We start from the raw sequence: 25,571 nt of genomic DNA on the forward strand, positions 1-25,571 counted from the left end.
AGGTCACAAGACAGAGACCCACAGAAAAATGACCAGAACAGAGGACCAATCTCTCGTCAATCTCTTCTTTGTCCTTGTCTTTAGCCCTCCATTTATGTCTCATTTTCTTCCTTTTTCATGTTTTTTCCAACTACCCTCGAAACCAGGGAAACCAATTCTTTCAAGCCCAAGCAGTCTTTCAACTTCATTTTATCAATGTCATCCAAAGTCATGCAACAGAGAATGAGGCAGAGAACAAGAAACTCAAGGTCATGAAATTTAGACCGCAGAGAAGAAAAGTAGTTTGCCAGGAAAATGTGAAGAGCAGTCAGACTCTAAATGCCTCATTATAATCTGCATGTTTTAGTATATATTGCTTTACCTCATTTCTGAAATTTTGCAGCTTGAAAGAAATCAGGTTATGTGCAAATAAGCTGCTTATTGCCAAATACAAAATAAGAAGCCAAACGATTCTATCTTATTTTCTGCCTGCTACTGATGCTAACTGCTGGCAAAGAGATGATTCAGAAGCAGCCCCACTCTGGACTGCATTTTCTAACCTGTGGTACCCAGGGATGTGGGATGAGAGTGAGGAGCGGGCAGAGAAAGGAGAACAAGCAATCCATCAATATCTGTGCACCACGCACCTCACACATACCATTATCACAGTTAACCTTCCAGCCACACAGCAGCACAGGGATTATTATCCCCAGTTTATCCAGGAGTGAACTGGTGCTCAAGGACAGGTGACAGTATGAAAGGGCAGTGTCACACTGACCCGAGGTCGCCTCACCCAATCCTGGGGTGTGCACTCTGCATGCTGAGCTGCTTACTAAACACTTCACAGCTCCTTGTAGGTAAATCACACCTCAACTGAAAATATACAGAATTAAAACTAAATATGTAAATAAACACTGGGCGAACTTTTCACAGCCCGGAGGTGTTTTTAACTACAGACTCCCCCAGGTTGAACAGAGTAAATTATTTCTAATTGTCACTCCATGTAGAAATAGAAGAGTTGATTCTGCCAATTGATTTCAGCCATCCTTCAATTCAGTGACAGGAGATGTGGGGCCAATCAGCACCACACTATATATACATGTAGACAATAACGTGCTGATGGACTGACTTTATGAGATAAACTCACAAAGCCGCCCGAGACGCTACCACAGTCAGAGACAAATCAAAGATTACCTTGCTTCCTTTGGAGGACTAGGACAAGAGTCTCTGGAAAATCTCTAATAAGAGGCACTTTTCCATCCAATCTGTGAGAGCAGGTTTGGGGAGGGACTGTGTAATCCACCACACTCCCCACCATGCGGCGGTGCTCGGACACCTAAATGAATGGACTCTGGAGAGTGTTTTCATCCTAATCTTCTTGAATGTTGTTAACATCCGTCATTTTGAAATTCACACGTTGCTCTCGTTCTTTTTTTAATTTTTCTTTTACATTGGAGTACAGTTGATTTACAATGTTGTGTTAGTTCCTGCTAGACAGCCAAGTGACTCACTTATACATATACATGGACCCATTCTTTTTTAGATTCTTTTCCGACTTAGGTTATTACAGAGTGTTGAGTAGAGCTCCCTGTGCTGTACAGTAAGTCCTGGCTGATTATTTATCAGTCATTCTTCCCACAACAGACAATCTCACCTCATCACAGACACAAGTAAACACACTTTTCTACCTGCCGTACCTTTAGCTGCAGCGATTGGTCCCCCAGAAGTCGTCACCTGACTCAAGCTCTCTGTGAAAGCTTTCATACTGGAGCCAAGAAGGGAGGTTCCTTTTTTTTCACACCTTCCCCAGTGCTTATTATTCATAGACATTTTGGTGATGGCCATTCTGACCAGTGTGAAGTGATACCTCATTGTAAATGAACTTATTTACAAAACAGAGATAGACTTCCAGACATAAAAAAAAAAAAAACCAATCTTACAGTTACCAAAGGGGAAATGTGGGGTGAGGGATAAATTAGGAGTTTGGGATTAATAGATGCACACTACTACATATAAAATAAACAAGAATGATCTAGTGCACAGCATAGGGAACTGTACTTAATGTCTTACAATAACCTAAAATGGAAAATAACCTGAAAAAGAATATATATAAATATATATAACTGAATCACTTTGCTGTATGCAGCAAAGTAACACAGCATTGAAAATCAACTATACTTCAATTTAAACATTTTTTTAAAGATGATAGAACTCCCTTCAGCTTCCTTTCTCCCTCTCTTCCACCGCCCCTTCTCTCTCCCCCTACATTAAACACCACATTGTGAGTAATTGAAGCAGCCCCATGAGCTGCAGACCCTGCTGAGACCCTGAGACCCTGAAGACCCTGCTGAGACCCAGTGTACAGCCAGCACCACTGCCCAATGTCAAATCCAGCATGACCATGTGTCCCAGTTAATGTCAAATGGAGCGAAGAAGAGCTCTCTCTACTGAGATTTCCCCAAGTTATAGAATTTTTTAGCATAATGACTGTTGTTATTTTGGTAAGCCACTAAACTTGGAGTTGTTTGTTACATAGCAGCAGGTAACCGGGAACAGATTTTGGTGCCACATTGGTGCTGCCATAACAAAGAATCAAACACGCGGTCATAGATCTGGGGCTGCGGAGCTGCATGGAAGTTGGAACAGCCCTGAAGAGAAGTATGATTGATCTTGAAGAGGCTATTGGTAAGTAAAGAAGTAAAGAAATAAAAATGTTACTGGAAGCTGGAAGGCTGTTTAGCAACATTCTTATTTAAAAACTCTCAACTTCTAGATTTTGAAGTCAAACTTCCAAGGGACTACCTGAATTGCTTCTCTATCCCCATAGTATAATGAAAGAAAAGAGAATAAGTCAAAGAAATAACTGTCACTATAAAGGAACCAGGATGAATAGGGCTTGAAATTCAAATTATTTCTTATTCCTAGCTTCTCCAGATAACAAATGATGCTAAGATTAAGAAACAGCTTCCAGGCAAAGAATCAAATTCAGAGTGCTGTCAGGAAAATATGGTCAAAAGATGAGGCCAAGGCTATATACTGTGAAGCCCTTTTCTTAAAAATCTTTCCCAGAGAGATTTAAGGCTCATCACCGACTCTTTCAAACAGTCGAACAGCCCCTTCAGACTCTGAAAAGTGTTAACCCCTGCCCCTCCAAGCCTTACAGGAAGCCTGAGAAAAGAGGCTTCTCTTGAAGAGACTTGTGGATATAGCTTTTGTCTGATGGAGCAGATTATAAATGAATTCATATAAAACCCAAAACATTTTAAAAAGAATTATGCCAAGTTGAAAAATTAAAGAGAAAGTACAAAATGAAAAAAAGGCATTTGGACCCCCAAACGTGTATGAGTGGGAAGCAGGCTACACCCTCAGACTACTTCTTATGGAAAAGGAAGCATGATTCAGAGTGTAGAACCAAGAGTCCAGAGGTCAGAGATGTAGAAAATAATTTCTAGGCAGTAGGGCTAAATCTTAATCAAGGAACAGACAACAGGTGGATTTCAGAATTGCTCAGCACCAGTGGCTGCTGCAAGCCTCCCACTTACCCCTTTTGAACAAGTATCTTTAGCAGTTACCCTATCCATCCCACCATCATAGGTTGGGTTTGTAGGGGTTGATTCCCTCATAGCTCAGTTGGTAAAGAATCTGCCTGCAACACAGGAGACTCAGGTTCGATTCGTGGGTTGGGAAGACCCCCTGGAGAAGGAAATGGCAACTCACTCCAGGATTCTTGCCGGGAAAATCCCATGGGCAGAGAAGGCTGGTAGGCAACAGTCCATGGGGTCGCAAGAGTCAGACATGACTTAGCGACAAAAACCAACCAACAGCCTATCTCATTAGTGCACAGGTGTTCAGATCATCCAGAGAAACTGTAACCCAGAAGCTGTGTTCAAGAAATCACCCCTGAGGAGCCTCCTCAGCACCTGCATCTGAGTTAGTGGAAATGGGGACATCAAGTCTGAGCCTGATGCCTTAACATACGAGAGCTTTAAGGGGTCTTGAGAGGGAATGAGTATGTTTTGCACATGGAGAGAATGTGAAAGCATCTGAGAAGAGAGGACAGTCTGTTGTGGTTTAACAAGATGCCTGTAAATTCTTTAGACTCTCCTCCCATCAACAGATGGAGTCTAATGACTCTGTGCTTGAGTAGGGGGTCACACTTGGTGATCTACTTTTAAGGAATAGAATGCAGCAGTAGTAGCAGTAGTACCACTACCTGATTTCCAAGGTTAATCCTTAATAATTGATTGTTTTTGCCTATATCTCTCCCTCAGGATACCATCACCATATGAGGAAGCAAAGACTACAGATAAGTGCTCCAGCCATGGCCCCAGTCAGGCGCCAGCAGACAGCACCAACCACCAGACACATGACTGAGCATGGTCTCCACCTCCAGCCTTCAAACTGCCCAGTGAATGCCCAGAGCAGACATGAGCTCCACCCATTTTGCCCTGACCAGCTGTAGGTTCATGAGCAATGTAAGTGTTGTCACCATTTTTCTTAAGCAGTTTTATTGAGTGTGATCTACATACCATACAATTCACCTATTTCAAGTGTACAATTCAACCAGTTTTGGTACATTACATTACTTTTTTAAATCGTAGAAGGTATGGCAACCCACTACAGTATTCTTGCCTGGAGAATTTCATGGACAGATAGAGCCTGGCAGGCTATAGTCCATAGGATCACAGAGTTGGACAGAGCTGAAGCCACTTAGCATGAACGCATGAAAGTGAAAGTGAAGTCACTCAATCGTGTCCAACTCTTTGCGACCCCATGGACTGTAGCCTACCAGGCTCCTCCCTCCATGAGATTCTTCAGGCAAGAATACTGGAGTGGGTTGCCATTTCCTTCTCCAGGGATCTTCCTGACCCAGGGATCAAACCCGGTCTCCCACATTCCAGGCAGACGCTTTAACCTTTGAGCCACCAGGGAAGCCATATATATATATAGATAGCATGAATGCATATATATATAACAAAATGTACCATTTTAACCACTGTTAAGTGTACAAATTCCAGGGAGTAAGATGTGCCTCCCTTTTACAGGACGGCTTCCCAGATGTCTCAGTGGTAAAGAACCTGCCTGCCAATGCAGGAGACATAGGAGATGTGGGTTCGCTCCCTGGGTTGGGAAGATACCCTGGAGGAGGAACTAGCAACCCATTCCAGTATTCTTGCCTGGAAACTTCCATGGACAGAGGAGCCTGGCAGGGTTGCAAAAGGTCCGTGGGGTTGCTAAAGAATGCATGGCCAAGCATGCACGCACGCGTTATTTTAGAGCCATCCATGTTTCAGCCTACCGCAATAGCAACCAGGTGAAACGAGTGGTTTGAGAGAACAAGTCAACCCACAGACAGAAAAGTGAGGGTTCTGACCCCCTCGATCCCCTGATCCCAGACACCCATCAGTAAGTCCTCTTTTCTTCTAGCACTAGGTTAAGTTGGTTCTCTTCTTCTTGAAAGTAGACGGTTCTCATGCAAAAAAAAAAAAAAAATCAATTCTAATGTTAACTGAAATTTTACCTACTTGTATAATTATTGCTTACCTCAAATAAGCTCAGAGAAAACATTCCCTGAGGGGAGGTCACGTCTCACACGTGTGTTGGTTTACCACAGCCTGGTAAACCTGACAAATATTCCTTAAATAGCTGTTCATATGAAACAGCAAGGTACGGTATGACGTACTAGCTTAAGACCCAGGCTCTGCCCCTAACTGTGGCATTTCGGACAAAACAAAATGCCAGTGACAGCCAGGTTCATTTGTGGACAGGCAAAGGACTAGTCAACCCATTTACTCAAAGTCACAAAAGTTTGCCTTTTTTTTTTTTAACTTTTCTATCAAATGTCTACATATGACCACAGAATGGTCAAACAAGTATCCACGTTTGTGCAAATGCCTGGATGTGTTTAGTACTCAGCTCTGCTCTGAGTCCATTAGGCCTCTCATTATGGGTTTAATTGTGCTTCCCAAATCCTATCCTCCAAGACTTCAGAATGTGGCTGCATTTAGAGACAGAGTCTTTAAGGAGTTCTTACATAAAATGAAGTCCTTAGGGTGCACCTTAATCCAACAAGACTGGCGTCCTTAGAAGAGAAAGATTAGGACACAGACACACACAGACAGAAGGCCATGTGAGGACCCAGGCAGAAGACAGCGTCTACACACCAAGGAGCACTCTCAGAAACAACCAACCCTGCTGATGCCTTGATCTTGGACTTCCAGCCTCCAACTACAAGAAATCAATGTCTCGTTTAAGCCACCCATTCTTGTAGTGCTTTGCTATAGCAGCCTGAGTGATTAGCACATTCCTTCTATTAAAGGAGAGTCAACCATTTGTGCTTAAAACAGAGATAGGTTGGACCTGAAATGATTGTAGTGGGAAGATTCAGTCCTGTTCCAGCTTTTGCCCCTGGTCACAGACACATCCCTTCTAGGTGTGTTTGCTATGTCTCAGTCTGCAGACAGAGGGTAAATGCCCCTTGAAAACAATTGAAATTTCTATTTCACTTGAGAAGGTAAAGTTGTTGACATTTCTAAAGTCTGGAATGCCTATCCAGGGGAGTGAGTCTCAGGCAGATACACAAAGAAATCAAGACATGCTTACTGTTACTGTTACTACACAACCACCTACTAATAGCAGTTTAAAAAGTGCTGCACTATTTACAATTGCCAGGACATGGAAGCAATCTAGATATCCATCAGCAGCTTAATGGATAAGCAAGCTGTGGTACATATACACAAAGGAATATTACTCGGCTATAAAAAGGGACACATTTCAGTCAGTTCTAAAGAGGTGGATGAAACCGGAGCCTATTATACAGAGTGAAGTAAGTCAGAAAGAGAAACACTAATACTCTATATTACACATATAGAGAATTTAGAAAGATGGTAATGACGATCCTACATGCAGGGCAGCAAAAGAGACACAGATGTAAAGAACAGACTTTTGGACTGACTATGTGGGAGAAGGCAAGGGTGGGATGTTTTGAGAGAACAGCATTGAAACATGCATATTATCACATGTAAAACATATGACCAGTGCAAGTTTGATGGATGAAGCCAGGCACTCACAGTCAGTGCTCTGGGACAACCTAGAGGGATGGGGTGGGGAGGGAGGTGCGAGGGGGGTTCAGGATGGGGGGACACATGTGCACCCTGGCTGATTCAGGTCAATGTATGGCAAAAACTATCACAATATTGTAAAGTAATTATCCTTCAATTACAATAAATAAATTATTTTTTTTAAGACCTACTGACCCAAAATATAAAATAAAAAGTGCTGCAGTTCAGCGGGTAGGAAAGTGTGACCAAGTTCCAACTAATCAGGGAGAAGAGCTGGGGGAAAAAAAGATTTTTTTGTTTGTCTTGGTGTTTTATTCTCAGAAGCATATAAAAACTGGGAGCTATCAGGTTCCATCATGAGTAATGGCTGTGACCACACCTCATGTGGTCCTTGAAGGGCAGACCAATTTCCTCACAATCAGCGAAGCAAAGCAGAAGCCACCTGGGAAGCCGTGACGTGGCCACAAAGAGGGACATTCACTCCCCTGAGCTTCTACCCCCAGAGTGACGGTGGGGGCAGGGGTTAATATTCCACACTTAACACCAAGACACCCAGCTGGAACACGGGGGAGAAAAGGTATCATGCTGAAATATATGTTTTAATCTGCTACAAATGAAAGGGATGCATATCCCATGCAGACAAACCCTCCAGGTCTGTGCACAAAGCTCCAATCCCAAGTAGGTGTTACATAGCTGAGTGTGCCCTAGGCACACTGAAAAAAGCCAGCACACAAACCTGCAAACACAAACAGTGATGCTGAAAGCCGCCATCAGCTGAGATCTCTGCCCTTAGTTCACAGAATCAGAAACTCTCCTATAAACAGGAACAGAACCTGAGACAATGTAATCAAGGGAAGTAAATGGCATTTTACACATATTCTTTTTCTGCAGCATTTGTCTATATGTATCACTTATCTCCCACTTTTTCAGTTTTTACCTAAAATAGGAGGCAGACACAGGAGCTTCCACTCTTGTGAGAATGATGCTGAAGATTAATACTGAATCAATGCTCATTTCCTAACAGCCTAATGTTTCTAGATAAGATCATGGACCATTTTCCTGATGCATCCCCAGCAAGAAGCCCTCATTTGCTCCTCCCCCAGTGGTCATATACATGAGTTGCCAGAATCCACAACCTTCCTAGCTGGGTTTTGTCCCCCACAACCGCTACAAAGCTGTTTTCCACATTGGGATGCAAGATGCTCTGGATCCTGCCAGGTCACATACATGTCCTCTCTGAGCAGCACCCAGGGCCTCGTCCAAGAAAGGGGGTGGTGACAGTGCCTCCTGGGAACTGGCCAGGATCCCAGCTGATGGTGACTTGGCTGGTTCATGCGCTGGCATTTTTCATGAGTGCAAAGGATGCAGTCTCCTGATGGCTCAGCCATAAAGAATCCGCCTGTCAATACATGAGACGTAAGAGATGTGGGTTCAGTCCCTTGATCAGGAAGATTCCTTGAAGCAGGAAATGGCATCCTGCTCCAGTGTTCATGCCTAAAAAGTTCCATGGACAGAGGAGCTTGGCCAGCATGGGGTCACAAAGAGTTGGAGACAACTGAGCAACTGAGCTCAAAGCACACAAGGATGCAGTCAGTCGAGTAACACCTACTTGAGATTTGAGCTTCTGTTTTTGTGCTTTTTAATGGAAGCCTCACTATCCCAGGACCAGGGGAGACACTCAAGGGCCACAGGGGGCAAGCCCTCTGCATAATGGGTCAGAAGGATGCTGTTTCCAGACTGGGATGCAGGGAGAGGAGGCAAGGGTGTGGGCAGGGGGCTGCAGACAGAAGCTGCACCCACATTCACATTGGGGTTCAGGGTGCATGCTAAGTTGCTTCAGTCGTGTGTTCTGTGTGACCCTGTGGACTGTAGCCCACCAGTCTCTGTCCATGGGATTCTCCAGGCAAGAATACTGGAGTAGACTGCCATGCCCTCCATCAGGGGATCTTCCTGACCCAGGGAAAACTGCATCTCTTGAGAAGCCCTGGGGTTCAGTGTAGCTCTTTCCAAGTCAGAACATGAAACAGTACAGGCTTCCAAGAATCACATTTTTGTTCTGGGGTAGCCAGAATGGGGCCCACCTCCCGTTGACTCTTCTGTCCTATGGATATAAAAGTGAGCAGATTCTACTCAGTCTTGTTTTTTGCTTTCTAGACTCAAATGAAATGCAGTGAAAAGGAACCCGTGGGTTTTCACCATGCTCAGTCACATTTGTAGTTCCAAGACAAGAATGCATCAGATTCCAGAAGCCATGGGTAGATGTTTAGAGTGGGCCCCTGGGAAAAAATGGGTGTCAGCTTGGATGATTTGCACACTGTCACCACGGAGCCACAATGGATGGAGAAAGCTTGCTAAGGAAAGAATTCAGGAAAAAAGATGTGGCAGTTTAGACAAGAGCTGGCCATTTTCACGGTTTCACGTTTGGCCTCTGCTTGGATCATCTTTCTCTGAATGCCCCACATTTTATTGTGCAAGAGTTTTGTCACAGTGACTACTGGTTGAGACACAAGGAGAGAGAAAGGAAGTCAGTGCTGGCCACTCTCCACTCCAGGAAAGAAAGTCTAGGCAAGCAGGAAAGCCAGCTTGCTCCATGGCACAGCAATGTGGGTCACTGAAAAGCTGAAACCACCGCCTCACGGCCTCCTCGTGCGTGTGTGACGTCATCACCAGTGGACACGCGTGGCCAGGGGATGTTAGAGGCCACAAATCCACACAGGAACCACTAGGATAGTAACCATGTCGAACACCGTGGCCCACACCCTCCTTTTCTCCCTGCCAGCACGTCGCAGACCCGGGCCTCTCACCCCCAGTCCCTGGATGGCAGCGTCTCCCCCGTGGGACTCCCAGGTCTCAGCCTCGCCCCTCAGCTGACCTGGGACAAGCGGTCAAGTGAGGAAACCAAGGAGCACGTGGAGTCTCTAGGAGAGAGACCCCTAGAAAATGCCAAAGAGCAACACCTTTTTCACCTCAGTCCTCCCAGCTTTCTGCAAGAATATGAGGATATAGTAACCTTCCTTCCCTAGCGAGGGAGAGATGTCATTAGAGATCTGAGAAGGTTCCTCACTGGGCATCCGTCAGGTAAATCTGTCAGCACATTAATAAGATAACAAAACACGGAGCTTTCTATTCTGTGCCCATGGCTCATTTCCCTGGAACACAAAGTTGTTTTTACAAGTGAAACTGGAAAGAAAGAGAGAAAAGCAAAAAAACAAAACAAAACCAAGGGGGATAAGGTCACCCTCTACGTGCTCCTGGAAAACCTTGTGGACATCAGCAGACCCATTCCCCAGAGACAGAGCACAGCTGCAGAGCAGCTCTTCTCAGAATGAGGAGGCAGTCCACACGGACTAAACACTGAGTGGCAAGGACATCTCAACAACTCTGAAAATGTTTATTAGTAACTCAGGATAAATGGCACCCCACTCCAGTGCTCTTGCCTGGCAAATCCCATGGGCAGAGGAGCCTGGTGGGTTGCAGTCCATGGGGTCGCTAGGAGTGGGACACAACTGAGCAACTTCACTTTCACTTTTCACTTTCATGTGTTGGAGAAGGAAATGGCAACCCACTCCAGTGTTCTTGCCTGGAGAATCCCAGGGACAGGGGAGCCTAGTCGGCTGCCGTCTCTGGGGTCACACAGTCAGAGACGACTGAAGCGACTTAGCAGACTTAGCAGCAACTCAGGATAAACTATCATAGATGAGAAAGGAAGATTTATTCAACTCTTAGGTCAACACATTTCATGATCACAAACTCTCCACCTCAATTTCCCTAGTTACTCAGCAATTAGTTTCAGTTCAGTTCAATTCAGTTCAGTTCAGTCGTTCAGTCATGTCTGAGTTTTTCAGACCCCATGGACTGCAGCACGCCAGGTCTCCCTGTCCATCACCAACTCCCAGAGTTTACTCAAACTCATGCCCATTGAGTCAGTGATGTCATCCAACCATCTCATCCTCTGTCATCCCCTTCTCCTCCTGCCTTCAATCTTTCCCAGCATCAGGGTCTTTTCAAATGAGTCAGTTCTTCACATCAGGTGACCAAAGTATTGGAGTTTCAGCTTCAGCATCAGTCCTTCCAATGAATATTCAGGACTGATCTCCTTTACGATAGATTGGTTGGATCTCCTTGCAGTCCAAGGGACTCTCAAGAGTCTTCTCCAACACCACAGTTCAAAAGCATCAATTCTTCAGTGCTCAGCTTTCTTTATAGTCCAACTCTCACATCCATACATGACTACTGGAAAAACCATAACCTTAACTAGATGGACCTTTGTTGGCAAAGTAATGTTTCTGCTTTTGAATATGTTGTCTAGGTTGGTCATAACTTTTCTTCCAAGGAGCAAGCACCTTTTAATTTCATGGCTGCAGTCACCATCTGCAGTGACTTTGGAGCCCAAGAAAATAAAGTCTATCACTGTTTCCACTGTTTCCCCATATATTTGCCATGAAGTGATGGGACCAGATGCCATGATCTTAGTTTTCTGAATGGCAAATAGTTTATGACAATTTATTCATCACCTGCTATGTGCCAGTCCATGCTCTGGGCCCTGCAGAGATCCATTTCAGATGCTATGTGCTATGTGCTAAGGGCTTCCCAGGTGGCGCTAGTGGTAAAGAAAAGTGAAAGTGAAAGTCACTCAGTCATGTCCGACTCCTTGCAACTCCATGGACTATACAGTCCATGCAATTCTCCAGGCCAGAATACTGGAGTGGGTAGCCTTTCCCTTCTCCAGGGGATCTTCCCAACCCAGAGATCAAACCCAGGGCTCCCACATTGCAGGCGGATTCTTTACCAGCTGAGCCACCAGGGAAGAGCCCACCTGCCAATGCAGAAGACCATAAGAAACGGGTTCCATCCCTGGGTCAGGATGATCCCCTTGAGGAGGGCATGACAACCCACTCCAGTATTCTTGCCTGGAGAATCCCATGGACAGAGGAGCCTGGCAGGCTGCAGCCCATAGGGTGACAAAGAGTCAGACACAACTGAAGCTACTTAGCACATACACACACACACACACACACACACACACACACACACATGGTCTTCCCTGGTGACTCAGTTGGTAAAGGGTCTGCCTGCAATGGGGGAGACCCAGGTTCAATCCCTGGGTTAGGAAGATCCTCTGGAGAAGAAAATGGCAACCCACTTCAGTATTCTTGCCTGGAGAATTCCATGGACAGAGGGGCCTGGTGGGTTACTGTCCATGGGGTCACAAAGAGTCAGACATGACTGAATTACTTCACAGCCACACACACATGCACACACACACAACAAACACACACAAGCTAAGTGGCTTCAGTCATGTCCAACTCTTTGCAACCCCATGGACTGTAGCCTGCCAATATCATCTGTCCATGGGATTCTCCGGCAAGAATACCAGAGTGGGTGCCATACCCTCCTCCAGGGCATCTTCCTGACCCAGGGATCGAACCCCCATCTCCTGCATTGTAGGCAGATTCTCTACCACTGAGCAACCAAGGAAGCCGTTAGATAATAGAGCCGTTTCAAATCTTTCGAGGCAATCAGACTCTGGGGTGGTGGCTCATAAGCAGTGGTGGCTCTTCCAGTTCTTTGCCCTTCCAGTGTATCCTACTCACCGCTCAGAGCCCAGTCATCTTCACCAGGAGGGGCATGGGCCATGGACTGAGCCTCACTGGCTAGACTCAGCTGCCACCACTGTAGCACAGGCCTGATTTTCCACAGAAGAAAGTCCTGCACCGTGTTTTCCCAGGCATCAGCATGCACCTCCATCACCTGGAGGGCTTGAGGAAGCACAGAATGCTGGCCCACCCCCAAACATCTTCAGTGGACAGCGACATACAAACAAGGAACATAAACAGGCAGAAACACTGAATAAAGTCACCTTTATTCTTTCAGCCTCCCTGTGAGGTGTGTCCTATTCAACTTCTCCCCTGAGGTATTTCAGAGACATCTGGAGAAAGGACTAAACAAGTGAGGCCTTCATTTAATGAAGCCCATTGAGAGCACCGCATCCAGAAAAGTTGAGGTTTTTCTTGATCAGAAAAAGAGGGTGTGGTTTTTCACCTGTGTCTGAAGCTTTGTGTGTTACAGAGAGAGCTGTGTTGTCAAAGGAACCTAGGCACAGCCCTTGGAAGAGAAAATAAACCCGTGCCATAGTGGGAGCCTCAAAACCTAGGTGTCTCCCACTGACAAAAGCCCCCAGGGACACCTGGGTCTGGGAATAGCTCATCTGCTCCTCTTTCACCTACATCATCCTCCACCAGGCATCATTCTGAAATCAAAATGTCCTGTCAAAGCGGAGTGGCAGAGTTTAAAGAGCTCCATCCCCAAATTCCTCTCCTTCCTCCCAAAGCCAATGGTGAACAAGGACACCAGACAGCGTCAGCTCTGCTCATGTGTTTCCTAGAATAGGATTTTCACCCTCCTTTTGGGAGTCACTTGCCCCATTCCTGTAGCACCAGTTCCTAATGGTCAGTGATGTACTGTCTGGGAAACCAGAATATGGCCCCATGAGGTTGAAGACCAAGCCTCAGGGCTAACCAGCTTCCAGGGGAGCCTTAAATCTAAAATATCTCCAGGCCAATCCTTGCTGTGCTAAGCTTGGTTATCACCAGCATAGTTCTCAACGTCATCAGTGCCTGGTGGAACAAGAAGTCCTCTAAGGCCCTCTCTTATCCCCCAGACCCAGCAGAAATGAGTGTCAGATCTTACAACTGATACCCGCGTCCTTAAGATCCTTCCCAATCCAGCTATACCTGCAACCTTTCTTTGACAGTCAGTGTCAAAGAAGTCAACCCAGTGTCCACTTGGCAGCCATGATACCCTTGTCCACTTTGGCCTGACTCCTATTTGGGTGCCTCACTCTGCTTTGGGTTTGTTTTTTTGCTTCTAACCAACTCTTCCATCTTCATGTCATGACTTCTTTCCAGCTTGACTATTTCAAGCCATCTACATGGGAATTCTGGAGAAGGCAATGGCACCCCACTCCAGTACTCTTGCCTGGAAAACCCCATGGACGGAGGAGCCTGGTAGGCTGCAGTCCATGGGGTCGCTAAGTCAGACACGACTGAGCAACTTCACTTTCACTTTTCACTTTCGTGCATTGGAGAAGGAAATAGCAACCCACTCCGGTGTTCTTGCCTGGAGAATCCCAGGGATGGGGGAGCCTGGTGGGCTGCAGTCCATGGGGTCGCACAGAGTCGGACACAACTGAAGCGACTTAGCAGCAGCAGCAGCACATGGGAATTCAATACATCTGAGCCCACTCGCAGAGTCTGGCATCATCCCTTAAACTCATCCCAACTCCTACACCTGGTCCCCAAGCATGTGAAGTCAGAAAGCTCCACAAGGGCTCATACTCACAGGCATCCCAAGGCCAGAAACTGTATTCTCTTACTCTCCTATTCCTGCCACAGTGCTGGCCACATGGTAGGTGTTCACCAATATTTCCTGATGAGTGAATAAAGTATAGCTACATCACAAATTGGAGCTTCCCTGAGCTCAGTGATAAAGAATCCACTGGCCAATGCAGGAGATGTGGGTTCAGTCCCTGGGTCAGGAAGATCCTCTGGAGAGGGAATGGCAACCCACTCCAGTATTCTTGCCTGGAGAATCCCATGGACAGAGGAGCCTGGTGGGCTACAGTCCATGGGATTGCAAAGAGTCAGACACAACTTAGCAACTAAACAACAACAACAACATCACACCTTAGATAGGTAGATGATGACTTAATATAACTCTTATTGTACAACTACTCAGAGTGCTTCTGGAAAATCAGTAAGGTTATACTTATGACCCAAAGGATTATTCCTCCCAAACTGCTTTGAAACTCAGAAAACAACAGTGCTGTAAAATAGTCAACTGTACTTAGTGCAGGTGATCCGGGAACAGATTACACAATTCATTTGCAGTGTGGAGGATACAGGTGAATACGGAGGGAAAGTGAAATTGCACATTCTGGGAAGAGAAGAAAGAATCAATAAACAAGGCAAAACTCACCCTTATCATAATCATCTTCTTCAATCGCTTTATCTTGAAGTTTCTGAAGCTTTAATCTCAAGGATTTTACCTATGTTGGTTTGAAAGGGGAAAAAATGAAAACTGAATTACAATCTTGTTCACACAAACTAATTTTGTTACAGTTAAGAACACTTAGAAACTATTTTGAAGCTGAACCACACTATTCTCCTTTAAAAAAAGAACCACAAATGTACATTTTTCCAATGCCATATGCATTCATTTCTCCAAAAAAAAGTTACATAAAGAAAAAGCGTAATTTGAGCATAAAACCAAAAAAAGAGTTGGAATGTCATTTTTAAACAAAAACATCACACTGTACCCTTATCTGTGTGAAAAATGCATAATAAAAAGGAATACAAATTTCCTGACCTGACCAAATGTTTTCTGTTCAAAAGCATCATGTTAAATTTATGAAAACAAACACACCAACATTAGAGGAGAAACCAGGAAAAGAAAACAATGAACTTCAACTCAGCAGGCTGTCCTGAGAATGAAAGACTTCATCAAAGAAGTCCTAAGGATCTTTCCATTATAGAAATGGGCACTGTCTTATTTAATCCACATGTAGACTCAAGGATGGTCTTCCCTAGTGGCGCAGCAGTAAAGAATCTGCCTGACATGCAGGAGCTGCAGGAGATGTGGGTTTGATCCCTGGGTCAAGAAGATCCCTTGAAGAAGGAAATGGCAACCCATTCCAGTATTCATGCTTAGAGAATCCCATGGACAGAGGAGACTGAAGGGCTACAGTCCATGGGGTCACAAAGAATCAGACATGACTTAGCAATTGAGCATGAGAACAAGACTCAATGATCCCATCACTTGTCTGAGAATTACCAACACATTCATTTCTCATTATTTCTCTTCTCAACAGGAAGCTCTGGGATTTTCTGAAGGGATATTCTTGGCCCATTGATAAATGGATTTAATCTTTCTCCCTGGAAACCAGCTTCCTGCCATCCTTTGCCAGCTTATACCTTCCTCTCCTTCCACACATCTTTCAGGCATCACCCCCTCCAGTCCACGTTAGATGTCCTGCCTCTCTATTGACAGCCTCACCTGTGCTTGTACTTACTCATGATCTGAACCATTTTTCAAATATTCGCTCTTAAGTGTCAGGCCCTGTTTGAGGGGTCGCAGATACAGCACAAAATTCTTAGCCCTCTAGCCTTATCAATTTTGTGTAAGACACAAATAAACATAATAAGTAAGTTTTACAAGGCCTTAGAAAAGGATTAGTGCTAGGACAGAGGAAAACAGCAGAACCATGTAAGGGGGGCCAGGAAGGCTGGTAGACAGTTGGGTTGAAGTTTTAAGTAATATCTCATTGAGAAGATGATATTTGAGCAAAGATATATGAGTGGTAGGGCTTCCCTGGTGGCTCAGTGGTAAAGAACCCACTTGCCAATGCAGGAGACACGGGTTCGATCCCTGGGTCAAGAAAATCCCCTGGAGAAGGAAATGGCAACCCACTCCAGTACTCTTGCCTGGAGAATCCCGACCCTGAAGCTCTCTGGGAGACACATGTTCCAGCAGAAAGCACAACTGCCACAGAGGCTGCAGGCAGCAACTCCCCAGGCACCGTAGAGTTAACAGGAGCCAGCCATGCCTAAAGAGTCTTGGTTAAAGGGGGAAACTGTAGCACAGGAGGTCAGAAAGGTCATGAGGCACATAGGATGAAGACATTTAAGAGTTCTGATTTCCGGGACTTCTCTGGCAGTCCAGTGGTTAAGACTTAGCCTTCCACTGTCGAGGGCACAGGTTCGATTCCTGGTCAGACAACTAAGATCCCACATGCTGCATGGGTGTGGTCAAAATAAGTTCTGATTTCACTCTGGAGGGCTTGGGAAGCTACTGGGGGACTCTGAGTAACAGAATTCATGATTCAATATATGTCTGACGTTTCCTCTTGACAGCTGTGGGTAAGGGCAGAAGTCAGGTGGCCAGGGAGGAGGGCATGGAAATAACCCAGGAAGGAGAGGAGATGGTGGTAGCCTGGATTCTAGGAGGAGCAGTGAAGATGGGGAGAAGTGATGTGATTGTGGACATACTCAGAAGACAGTTGGTGGAAGACAGAACCACCAGATTTCACCAATAGATCTTGTGTTGGGATAACAAGGGCTTCCCTGGTGGCTCAGAGGTTAAAGCGTCTGCCTGGAATGTGGGAGACCCAGGTTCAATCCCTGGGTCTGGAAGATCCCCTGGAGAAGGAAATGGCACCCCACTCCAGTACTCTTGCCTGGAGAATCCCATGGAGGGAGGAGCCTGGTAGGCTACAGTCCATTGGGTCGCAAAGAGTCAGACATGACTGAGCGACTTCATTTTCACTTCACTTTCTTTGGGATGACAAAGCCAGGAGGATGCCAAGTTTTTGGTGTGAGCCACAGGAGGATGGAGCTGCAAGTTTTCTTAGTACCTATCACACCAGGCAACAGCTATTGTTGTGTCATGTGTTGTGGTGTGGTGCCATGTGGTATGGTGTGGTGTGGTGTGGTGTGGTGTGCTGTGGTGTGATGTGAGTGGTGTGGTGTGATGTCATGTGGTGTGGTGTGGTGTGAGTGGTGTGAGTGGTGTGGTGTGTCATGTGGTGTGGTGTGGTGTGATGTAGTGTGGTGTGGTGTGGGTGGTGTGGTGTGAGAGGTGTGGTGTGGTGTTGGTGGTATGGGTGGTGTTGTGTGGTGTGGGTGGTGTCATGTGGTGTGGTGTTGTGTGGTGTGGTGTAGTATGGTGGGGTTTGGTGGGGTGTGGTGTGGTATGGTGTCATGTGGTGTGGTGTGGTGTGGTGTGGTGTGGTGGGGTATTGTGTGGTGTGGTGTCATGTGGTGTGGTGTGGTGTCGGTTGTGTTGAGTGGTGTGAGTGGTGTCATGTGGTGTGTCGTGTGGTGTGGTGTCATGTGGTGGTGTGTGGTGTATGTGGTGTGTTGTGGTGTGGTGTGGGTTGTGTTGTATGGTGTGGGTGGTGTCATGTGGTGTAGTGTTGTGTGGTGTGGTGTCATGTGGTATAGTGTGGTGTGGTGTGGTGTCATGTGGTGTAGTGTGGTGTAGTGCCATATGGTGTGGTGTGGTGTGGTGGGGTGTGGTGGGATGTGAATGGTGTGGTGTGGTGTCATGTGGTGTGGTGTGGGTGGTGTTGTGTGGTGTGGGTGGTGTCTTGTGGTGTGGTGTGTGGTGTGGTGTGGTGGGGTGTTGTGTGATATGGTGTCATGTGGTGTGGTGTGGTGTGGTGTTGTGAGGTGTTGTGTGGTGTGGTGTGGTGGGGTGTGGTGGGATGTGAATGGTGTGGTGTGGTGTCATGTGGTGTGGTGTGGTGTGGGTGGTGTTGTGTGGTATGGGTGGTGTCTTGTGGTGTGTGTGGTGTGGTGTGGTGGGGTGTTGTGTGATATGGTGTCATGTGGTGTGGTGTGGTGTTGTGAGGTGTTGTGTGGTGTGGTGTGGTGGGATGTAGTGGGGTGTGGTGTGGTGTTGTGGGGTATTGTGTGGTGTGGTGTCATGTGGTATGGTGTGGTGTGGTGTGGAGTCATGTTGGGGTGTGGTGTGGTGTGGTGTGTGTGATGTGGTGTGGTGTTGTGTGGTGTGGGTGGTGTCATGTGGTGTGGTGTGGTGTGGTATCGTGTGATGTGGTATTATGTGGTGTAGTGTCGTGTGGTGTGGTGTGGTGTGGTGTGGAGTCATGTTGGGGTGTGGTGTGGTGTGGTGTGTGTGATGTGGTATTGTGTCATGTGATGTGGTGTGGTGTTGTGTGGTGTGGGTGGTGTCATGTGGTGTGGTGTGGTGTGGTATCATGTGATGTGGTATTATGTGGTGTAGTGTCGTGTGGTGTGGTGTGGTGTGGAGTCATGTTGGGGTGTGGTGTGGTGTGGTGTGTGTGATGTGGTATTGTGTCATGTGATGTGGCGTGGTATTGTGTGGTGTGGGTGGTGTTCTGTGGTGTGGGTGGTATCATGTGGTGTGGTGTTGTGTGGTGTGGTGTCATGTGGTGTGGTGTGGTGTGGTGTGGTGTGGTATCATATGATGTGGTATTGTATGGTGTAGTGTGGTGTGGTGGGTGTGGTGGGGTGTGGTGGGGTGTGGTGGGGTGTGGTGGGATGTGAATGGTGTGGTGTGGTATCATGTGGTGTGGTGTGTGGTGTTGTGGGGTGTGGTATGGTGTGGTGGGGTATGGTGGGGTGTGGTGGGGTATTGTGTGGTATGGTGTCATGTGGTGTGGTGTGGTGCTGTGGGGTGTTGTGTGGTGTGGTGGGGTGTGGTGGGGTATGGTGGGGTATTGTGTGGTGTGGTGTCATGTGGTGTGGTGTGGTGTCATGTGGTGTGGTGTGGTAGGGTTTTTGTGGTGTGGGTGGTGTTGTGTGGTGTGGGTGGTGTCATGTGGTGTGGTGTTGTGTGGTATGGTGTGGGTGGTGTCATGTGGTGTGGTGTGGTGTGGGTGGTGGTATTGTGGTGTGGGTGGTGTCATGTGGTGTGGTGTGGTGTGGTGTGGTGTGTTGTGGAGTCATGTTGGGGTGTGGTGTGGTGTGTGTGATGTGGTGTTGTGTCATGTGATGTGGTGTGGTGTGGGTGTGGTGTAGTGTCTGAGCACTCCATTCAACCTAGAGCATCTAGCGTGCAAGAGCCTCTTTGTATCCATGTAGAAAACGACAGCGCTCACCCTGATTTGGTTCTTCACTGCTCTGGGCTCATGGAGGCATTATACTGCCCTCCCATCCTTGTTCTGCTTCACAGGGTGTGCGTGGAGGAGACAGAGGTGGCTTGTGCTCTGAATTGCTTTTGTGGATCCCTCAGCCTTCTCCTCCTCGTCTCAGGGACTGTGACCTGAGTGGTCACCACACCACACCACACCACACCACACCACTCAACACCACACCAGTCCCTGCACTCAGGGGTGGAGCAGGGCCCCCAGTCACCCCTGTGGAACACGACTCATAGGCTAGAAACACAGCTGTGTTATGTGAAGCCTCTCATATCACGCTGCTGTCTGTTACTAACCTACTCCAACCAACACAGCCTCCACGCCAGTCATGAGGTGCACTCTTAGCAGTAGGCACGTGATTTCCAAGTTAATGACAGAATGAATGAATGATCAATCACATTTATTCCTTGAGCTGGTCCACATGACAAGTGCATATTTTATCAGGAACTTAATCTTAAATGGGCTTCCCTTGTGGCTCAGACGGTAAAGTGTCTGCCTACAATGTGGGAGACCCAGGTTCGATCCCTGGTTTAGGAAGACCCCCTGGAGAAGGAAATGGCAACCCACTCCAGTACTCTTGCCTGGAAAATCCCCTGGACAGAGAATCCTGGTAGGCTATAGTTCCTGGGGTCACAAAGAGTTGGACACGACTGAGCGACTTCACTTACTTACTTACTTAGTCTTAAATAGTAGGGATAGGAAGACAGGCTGAATGCCCAGCTCAATTGCCATGTGAAGTTATAGCATCACCACAACCACATGAGTTGATGCAAAAGAACCACAGGAAAGGTCAAAGAAAAAATTGCAGCCAGAGCCCACCTCGCTTTACCCCCTCATCCAACTATCCCTGTAGGACCCTGAGTTGCTGCCCTGCGATATGTCTGAATGTCCATCTTGGCTGGAAACACAGCCACTAATGGGCATGTCTTATCCAGCCACACTACCCATGTGAGGCAGGCCCTTTGTCTCCTTTTCCTCTAGCCCCACAACCTCAGGTGGGACCCAGCACTCAGGGTCCTCCCACTTACTTCCCTCCTCTGCACCCCAGCTAGCATTTCCTTTCACCACAATTTTCTCAGTTCAGTTCTTGCTCAGTCATGTTTGACTCTGCGACCCCATGGACTGCAGCATGCCAGGCTTCCCTGTCCATCACCAACACCCAGAGTTTACTCAAACTCATGTCCAGTGAGTCAGAGATGCCATCCAACCATCTTATCCTCTAGTCGTCCCCTTCTTCCCCTGCCCTCAATCTTTCCCAGCATCAGGGTCTTTTCAAATGAGTCAGTTCTTTGCATCAGGGGGCTGAAGTATTGGAGCTTCAGCTTCAGCATCAGTCCTTCCAACGAGTATTCAGGACTGATTTCCTTTAGGATTGACTGGTTAGATCTCCATGCAGTCCAAGGGACTCTGAAGAGTCTTCTCCAACACCACAGTCCAAAGCCATCAATTCTTCAGTGCTCAGCTTTCTTTATGGTCCAACTCTCACATCCATAATGGACTTCCCTGGTGGCTCAGACAGTAAAGCATCTGTCTACAATGTGGGAGACCTGGGTTCCATCCCTGGGTCGGGAAGATCCACTGGAGAAGGAAATGGCAATCCACTCCAGTACTATTGCCTGGAAAATCCATGGACAGAGGAGCCTGGTAGGCTACAGTCCATGGGGTCACAAAGAGTCAGACATGACTGAGCGACTTGACTTCACTTCTCACATCCATACATGACTACTGGAAAAATTATAGCTTTGACTAGACGGACCTTTGTCATAAAGTAATGTCTCTGCTTTTAATCTGCTGTCAAGGTTTGTCATAGCTTTTCTTCCAAGGAATAAGCATTTTTTTCCCAACCCCTGGTAACGTCCCTGAATGGCTATTTCTAAACAGTATAAAATACACAGTCGAGTCTCATATGTGGTCGTTAAGTTCCATAGAATCACTGGGAAAGCTCAGTTAGCAAATACTGAACCACTGTTTCCAGGGGGAAAATAGGGTTAGGTCACAATATTTTTATCAACTGATCAATATATAATCTTGTTTTGTGTGTGTTTCAGTTTAAAGATCCTGTCTGTGTGTGCTAAGTAGCTTCAGTTGTATCTGGTTCTTTGTGACCCTATGGACCATAGCCTGCCAGGCTCCTCTGTCCATGGGATTCTCCAGGCAAGAATACTGGAGTGGGTTGCCATGCCCTCTTCCAGGGGATCTTTCTGACCCAGGGATCAAACACAAATCTCTTATGTCTCCTGCATTGGCAGGCAGGTTCTTTACCACAAGCGCCACCTGGGAAGCCCTTAAAGATGCTGTATTTAATATTTATCTCTGCTTCATTAACATTCAGCTCACAACTCACACCTGAAAGAGGCTCATCTAACACACGTACTTTCTCCACTTAGGCACATGGCAGCCTTCTTGTGCTTACAAGTACCAGACAGCACTGCCAGTCCTGTGCTTGGGAACCAGCTTAAACAGTGACCTCACCAACAAAAAACAAATCAAACGTGGGAAAAGCATGGCATTAAAAAAAATTTTTTAACTGAATCACTTTGCTGTACATCTGAAACTAACACAGCATTGTAAATTAACTGCACTTCAGTAAAAATAAACAAAAATTTTTTAAAAACTGCATATCAAATTAAAAAAAAAAAAACAGGCCACCTAAAGTACACTAGTTTACAGTCTGAGTTGAAACAAGACCTCAGGTAGAACACGCATGTTGGGTGGCCCAAATTTTTAGTCATTCTGTGCATGTCCACAAGGGCTTCCCTGATGGCTCAGCAGGTAAAGAAACTGCTTGCAATGCAGGAGACAAAGGACACTAGAGTTTGATTCCTGGATCAAGAAAATCCCCTGGAGAAGGGAAATGGAAGCCCACTCCAGTATTCTTGTCTGGAAAATCCCAAGGACAGAGAAGCCTGACGGGCTACAGTCCAAAGGGTCCCTAAGAGTCAGACAAGACTGACTGCATGCATCTCCACAAAAGACCAGGGAAGCACTGGGAGCCCTGACCTTGGACTTCAGTAAGTTTTAACAAGTAAGTGAATTCCCAAATACAGAATCTGGGGATATGAAGGATGGACTGTATTTAACAGGAACTAAAATTCAAATTCTTGAGATTTTCATTTTCCCTAAGGAGAGAGAAGAGGGTTAAGGAATTGGAATATAATATTTTAAAAAGCCCCAGAACACTAGAATCCCAATCTTTGAAGGGATCTTTTTGCATATCCTTAGCTCAGCCCTTCCCCAGTTCTTCAGCCCGAATGAGCAATCTGAGGTTTCTGCACAAACATGGTGGAAAAAGCAAGACCTCCCTCATCAAGCACAACTCCACTGTCGGGAGCCTCTTCCTCCATCGCAAGCAAAATCTGCATTCCCGTAAGACCTTCGCCCTGGACAGGGTTCCTTGTGTCACTCCACGACCCTGAATAAAGGTCATCCCTCTTCCACACCACAGACATGCAAATCACCGGAAAGAGCATCATGTAACTCACTATGCAGCTGCTGGAGAAACAAAGGAACTTACACTACACGTCAGCTGTGTCCAGATCCTACCATCTGAGACAAGACGTGAGTTTAATTTGAACTGTAGGGTGAGAAATGGAATATTTCCTGCCATATCAGTAAACATGAATGTCACAGTCATCCCTGACCGTAGCCTTCCAATGTGAGCCAGTGAGCCCTGCAGGAACTCAGGAAGGAAAAGGATATCTGTCATCTAGCAGCCATCAGACTGCAGCCACTCCCTACGGTGAGCCCCAAGGAAGCTTAGGATGTGAAAAACACAGAATATTGGCCCCAGATAGCTGAGGTGAGTATCAAAGGAATGATTTCAGTGAGCCCAGACTCTTGCATCTTCCCATACACAGAAAAGTGCTAAACTACTTAACCTGGGATATCTGGTTTTGTTAATTAACAATAATCGTTTGATGTTCAGACTACCTTCCCTTTGTTGCAAAACTTCTATATAACCTGGCTCCCCCTCTTGCCTCCTTGGAGCATCTCTCAGGGTCCCTTGAGATGCTATCTCCTGGGCTTAAGTCCTAAAAATTCCCACCAAAATAAAACATAACTCTCAATTTTTAGGTTGTGATTTTTTTTTAAAGGTTGTGAATATTTTTTAAGTCAACAAGGAAGAAGAGTGAATTCCCCTTTTGACTCAAATTCTCTTCGCCTGAGCCATTTCTCTAATGAGCAATACTCTATAACAATGAGCAATATTCTGTGTTCCTGCTGGGCATCAGAACCAATCTGAAGCACTGCACATGGCCCAGCACTTTTCATCCTCACGACAGTATGAGGTGGAGACTGCAGTTACCTCCAACTACTACAAGAGCATCTTGAGGCACAGAACAATGAAGGACATGACTTCAGGTCACACAGCAAGGAAGTGAAAGCACCAGGCTACCAGTCAGGCCATCCCACCAGCATGCCAGGAGTACAAGCCCCCGGGTGACCCGCCAGAAACCAAGACCCCATAAAACAACTCTCCAGTGGCTTATAGGTAATTATAAGAAGAGATATATCTAGGGTGTGTTTCATTTATTTTTAAAACTAAAGATCATTGGATCTAAAAGGGGAGCCAAGGTGGTTTTCTGCAGCCACAGCCCCTAGAATTCCAACTCCCAGGCACCCCAATGTCCTGGTAGTTCAGAGACTGGCATGGTGAGTCTGTGGCCCCCAGAAAGCATATCTGCTCAGGGTTTCACAGACTCCAAAGTATCAAAAAATCTAGGCCAGGACTAGATATCCTGGTCTATATCTAGACACAGGCATGCATGCTAAGTCACTTCAGTCGTGGCCGACTCTTTGCGACCCTATGGACTGTAACCCACCAGGCTCCTCTGTCCATGGAATTCTCCAAGCAAGAATACTGGAGTGGGTTGCCATGTCCTCCTCGGGGATCTTCCCAACCCAGGGATCAAACCCAGATCTCCTGCGTCTCCTGCATGGGAAGGTGGGTTCTATACCACTAGCGCCACCTGGGAAGACCCCTATATCTTGGTAAGAGGAGTTGAAAGGAAAGGAAAAACTGTTGGTTCTACCAAAACTCAGCGACTGGATATTCTGGACTGACTACAGCAGACCCATTGCCAGGTGATTTTCTGTTTGGTTATCTAGGAGGAAGGGAAGCTGGTCTTTATAACCACATTGTACTTCTGCTTGACTTGGGTCAAAACTTGGATTTTTGAAATGCAGATATGTTGCTGAGATTTTTCTTAAAAGATTTTGGAAATAACGTGTTGAAAACTGGCATTCAGAGTCCAAGAATCACGATGGTGCAAACCTCCACTGAGGGTTTGGGTCCTTGTGTGTGTGCCTCTCAGCATCTCTCCCTATGCCTCAGACATTCAGTCCAAGAAGTCTATCAATTAGATTCCTGTGGCCCATCTTACCAAGATAAATTATTTCACTAAAACCAAAATTTTAATCAAGTACCAGGCAGTATGCCAGGCATCAGGCATCCAAAAATGACTAAGAGAAGTGAGCTGGAGATAAAGAGCTCGTGGTCAAGTGAGGAACTTGGACCATGAACAACTGATTATTAAAGTGACAAGTGCTGTCACGGGCACATCCAAGGGATGGAGGGAGGGATTCATTCAGTCTCGGGGCGGGGGGTAGGGAGGAGAGGTCTCACAAGGAAGTGGCTTTGGAGCCACACTGAAGGGAATAAGAAGAGCTTAGCAGGTGGCACAAAGCAGGAATCTCACTCCAGGCAGAGGCCCGAGACACAGGAAGAGAGAGCAGCCAAGCTGGAGGAGGAAGGCACTGGGCAGCTGTAGCAGGTCGGGAAAGGTCTCCATTGTCATGATGAGGGGTTTGGAGACCATCCTAAGGGAAGCAAAAAGCCACCAAATGTT

The 25,571-nt window shown here is 46.4% G+C and overlaps 1 protein-coding gene across 4 annotated transcripts in view; it reads right to left on the reverse strand.

Annotated features, from left to right (window-relative positions):
* The window catches only part of DISC1 (DISC1 scaffold protein), a 430,157-nt gene that overhangs the window by 323,625 nt on the left and 80,961 nt on the right, over positions 1 to 25,571 (reverse strand). For all 4 annotated transcript variants that reach the window (XM_070364536.1, XM_070364537.1, XM_070364538.1 and 1 more), the window contains exon 3: positions 15,018 to 15,087. In XM_070364536.1, coding sequence (XP_070220637.1) covers positions 15,018 to 15,087 — 70 coding nt within the window. The remainder of the gene's footprint in view (positions 1 to 15,017; positions 15,088 to 25,571) is intronic.

This window comes from Bos mutus, chromosome 28 (genome assembly GCF_027580195.1).
Source record: "Bos mutus isolate GX-2022 chromosome 28, NWIPB_WYAK_1.1, whole genome shotgun sequence".
Taxonomy (NCBI): domain Eukaryota; kingdom Metazoa; phylum Chordata; class Mammalia; order Artiodactyla; family Bovidae; genus Bos; species Bos mutus.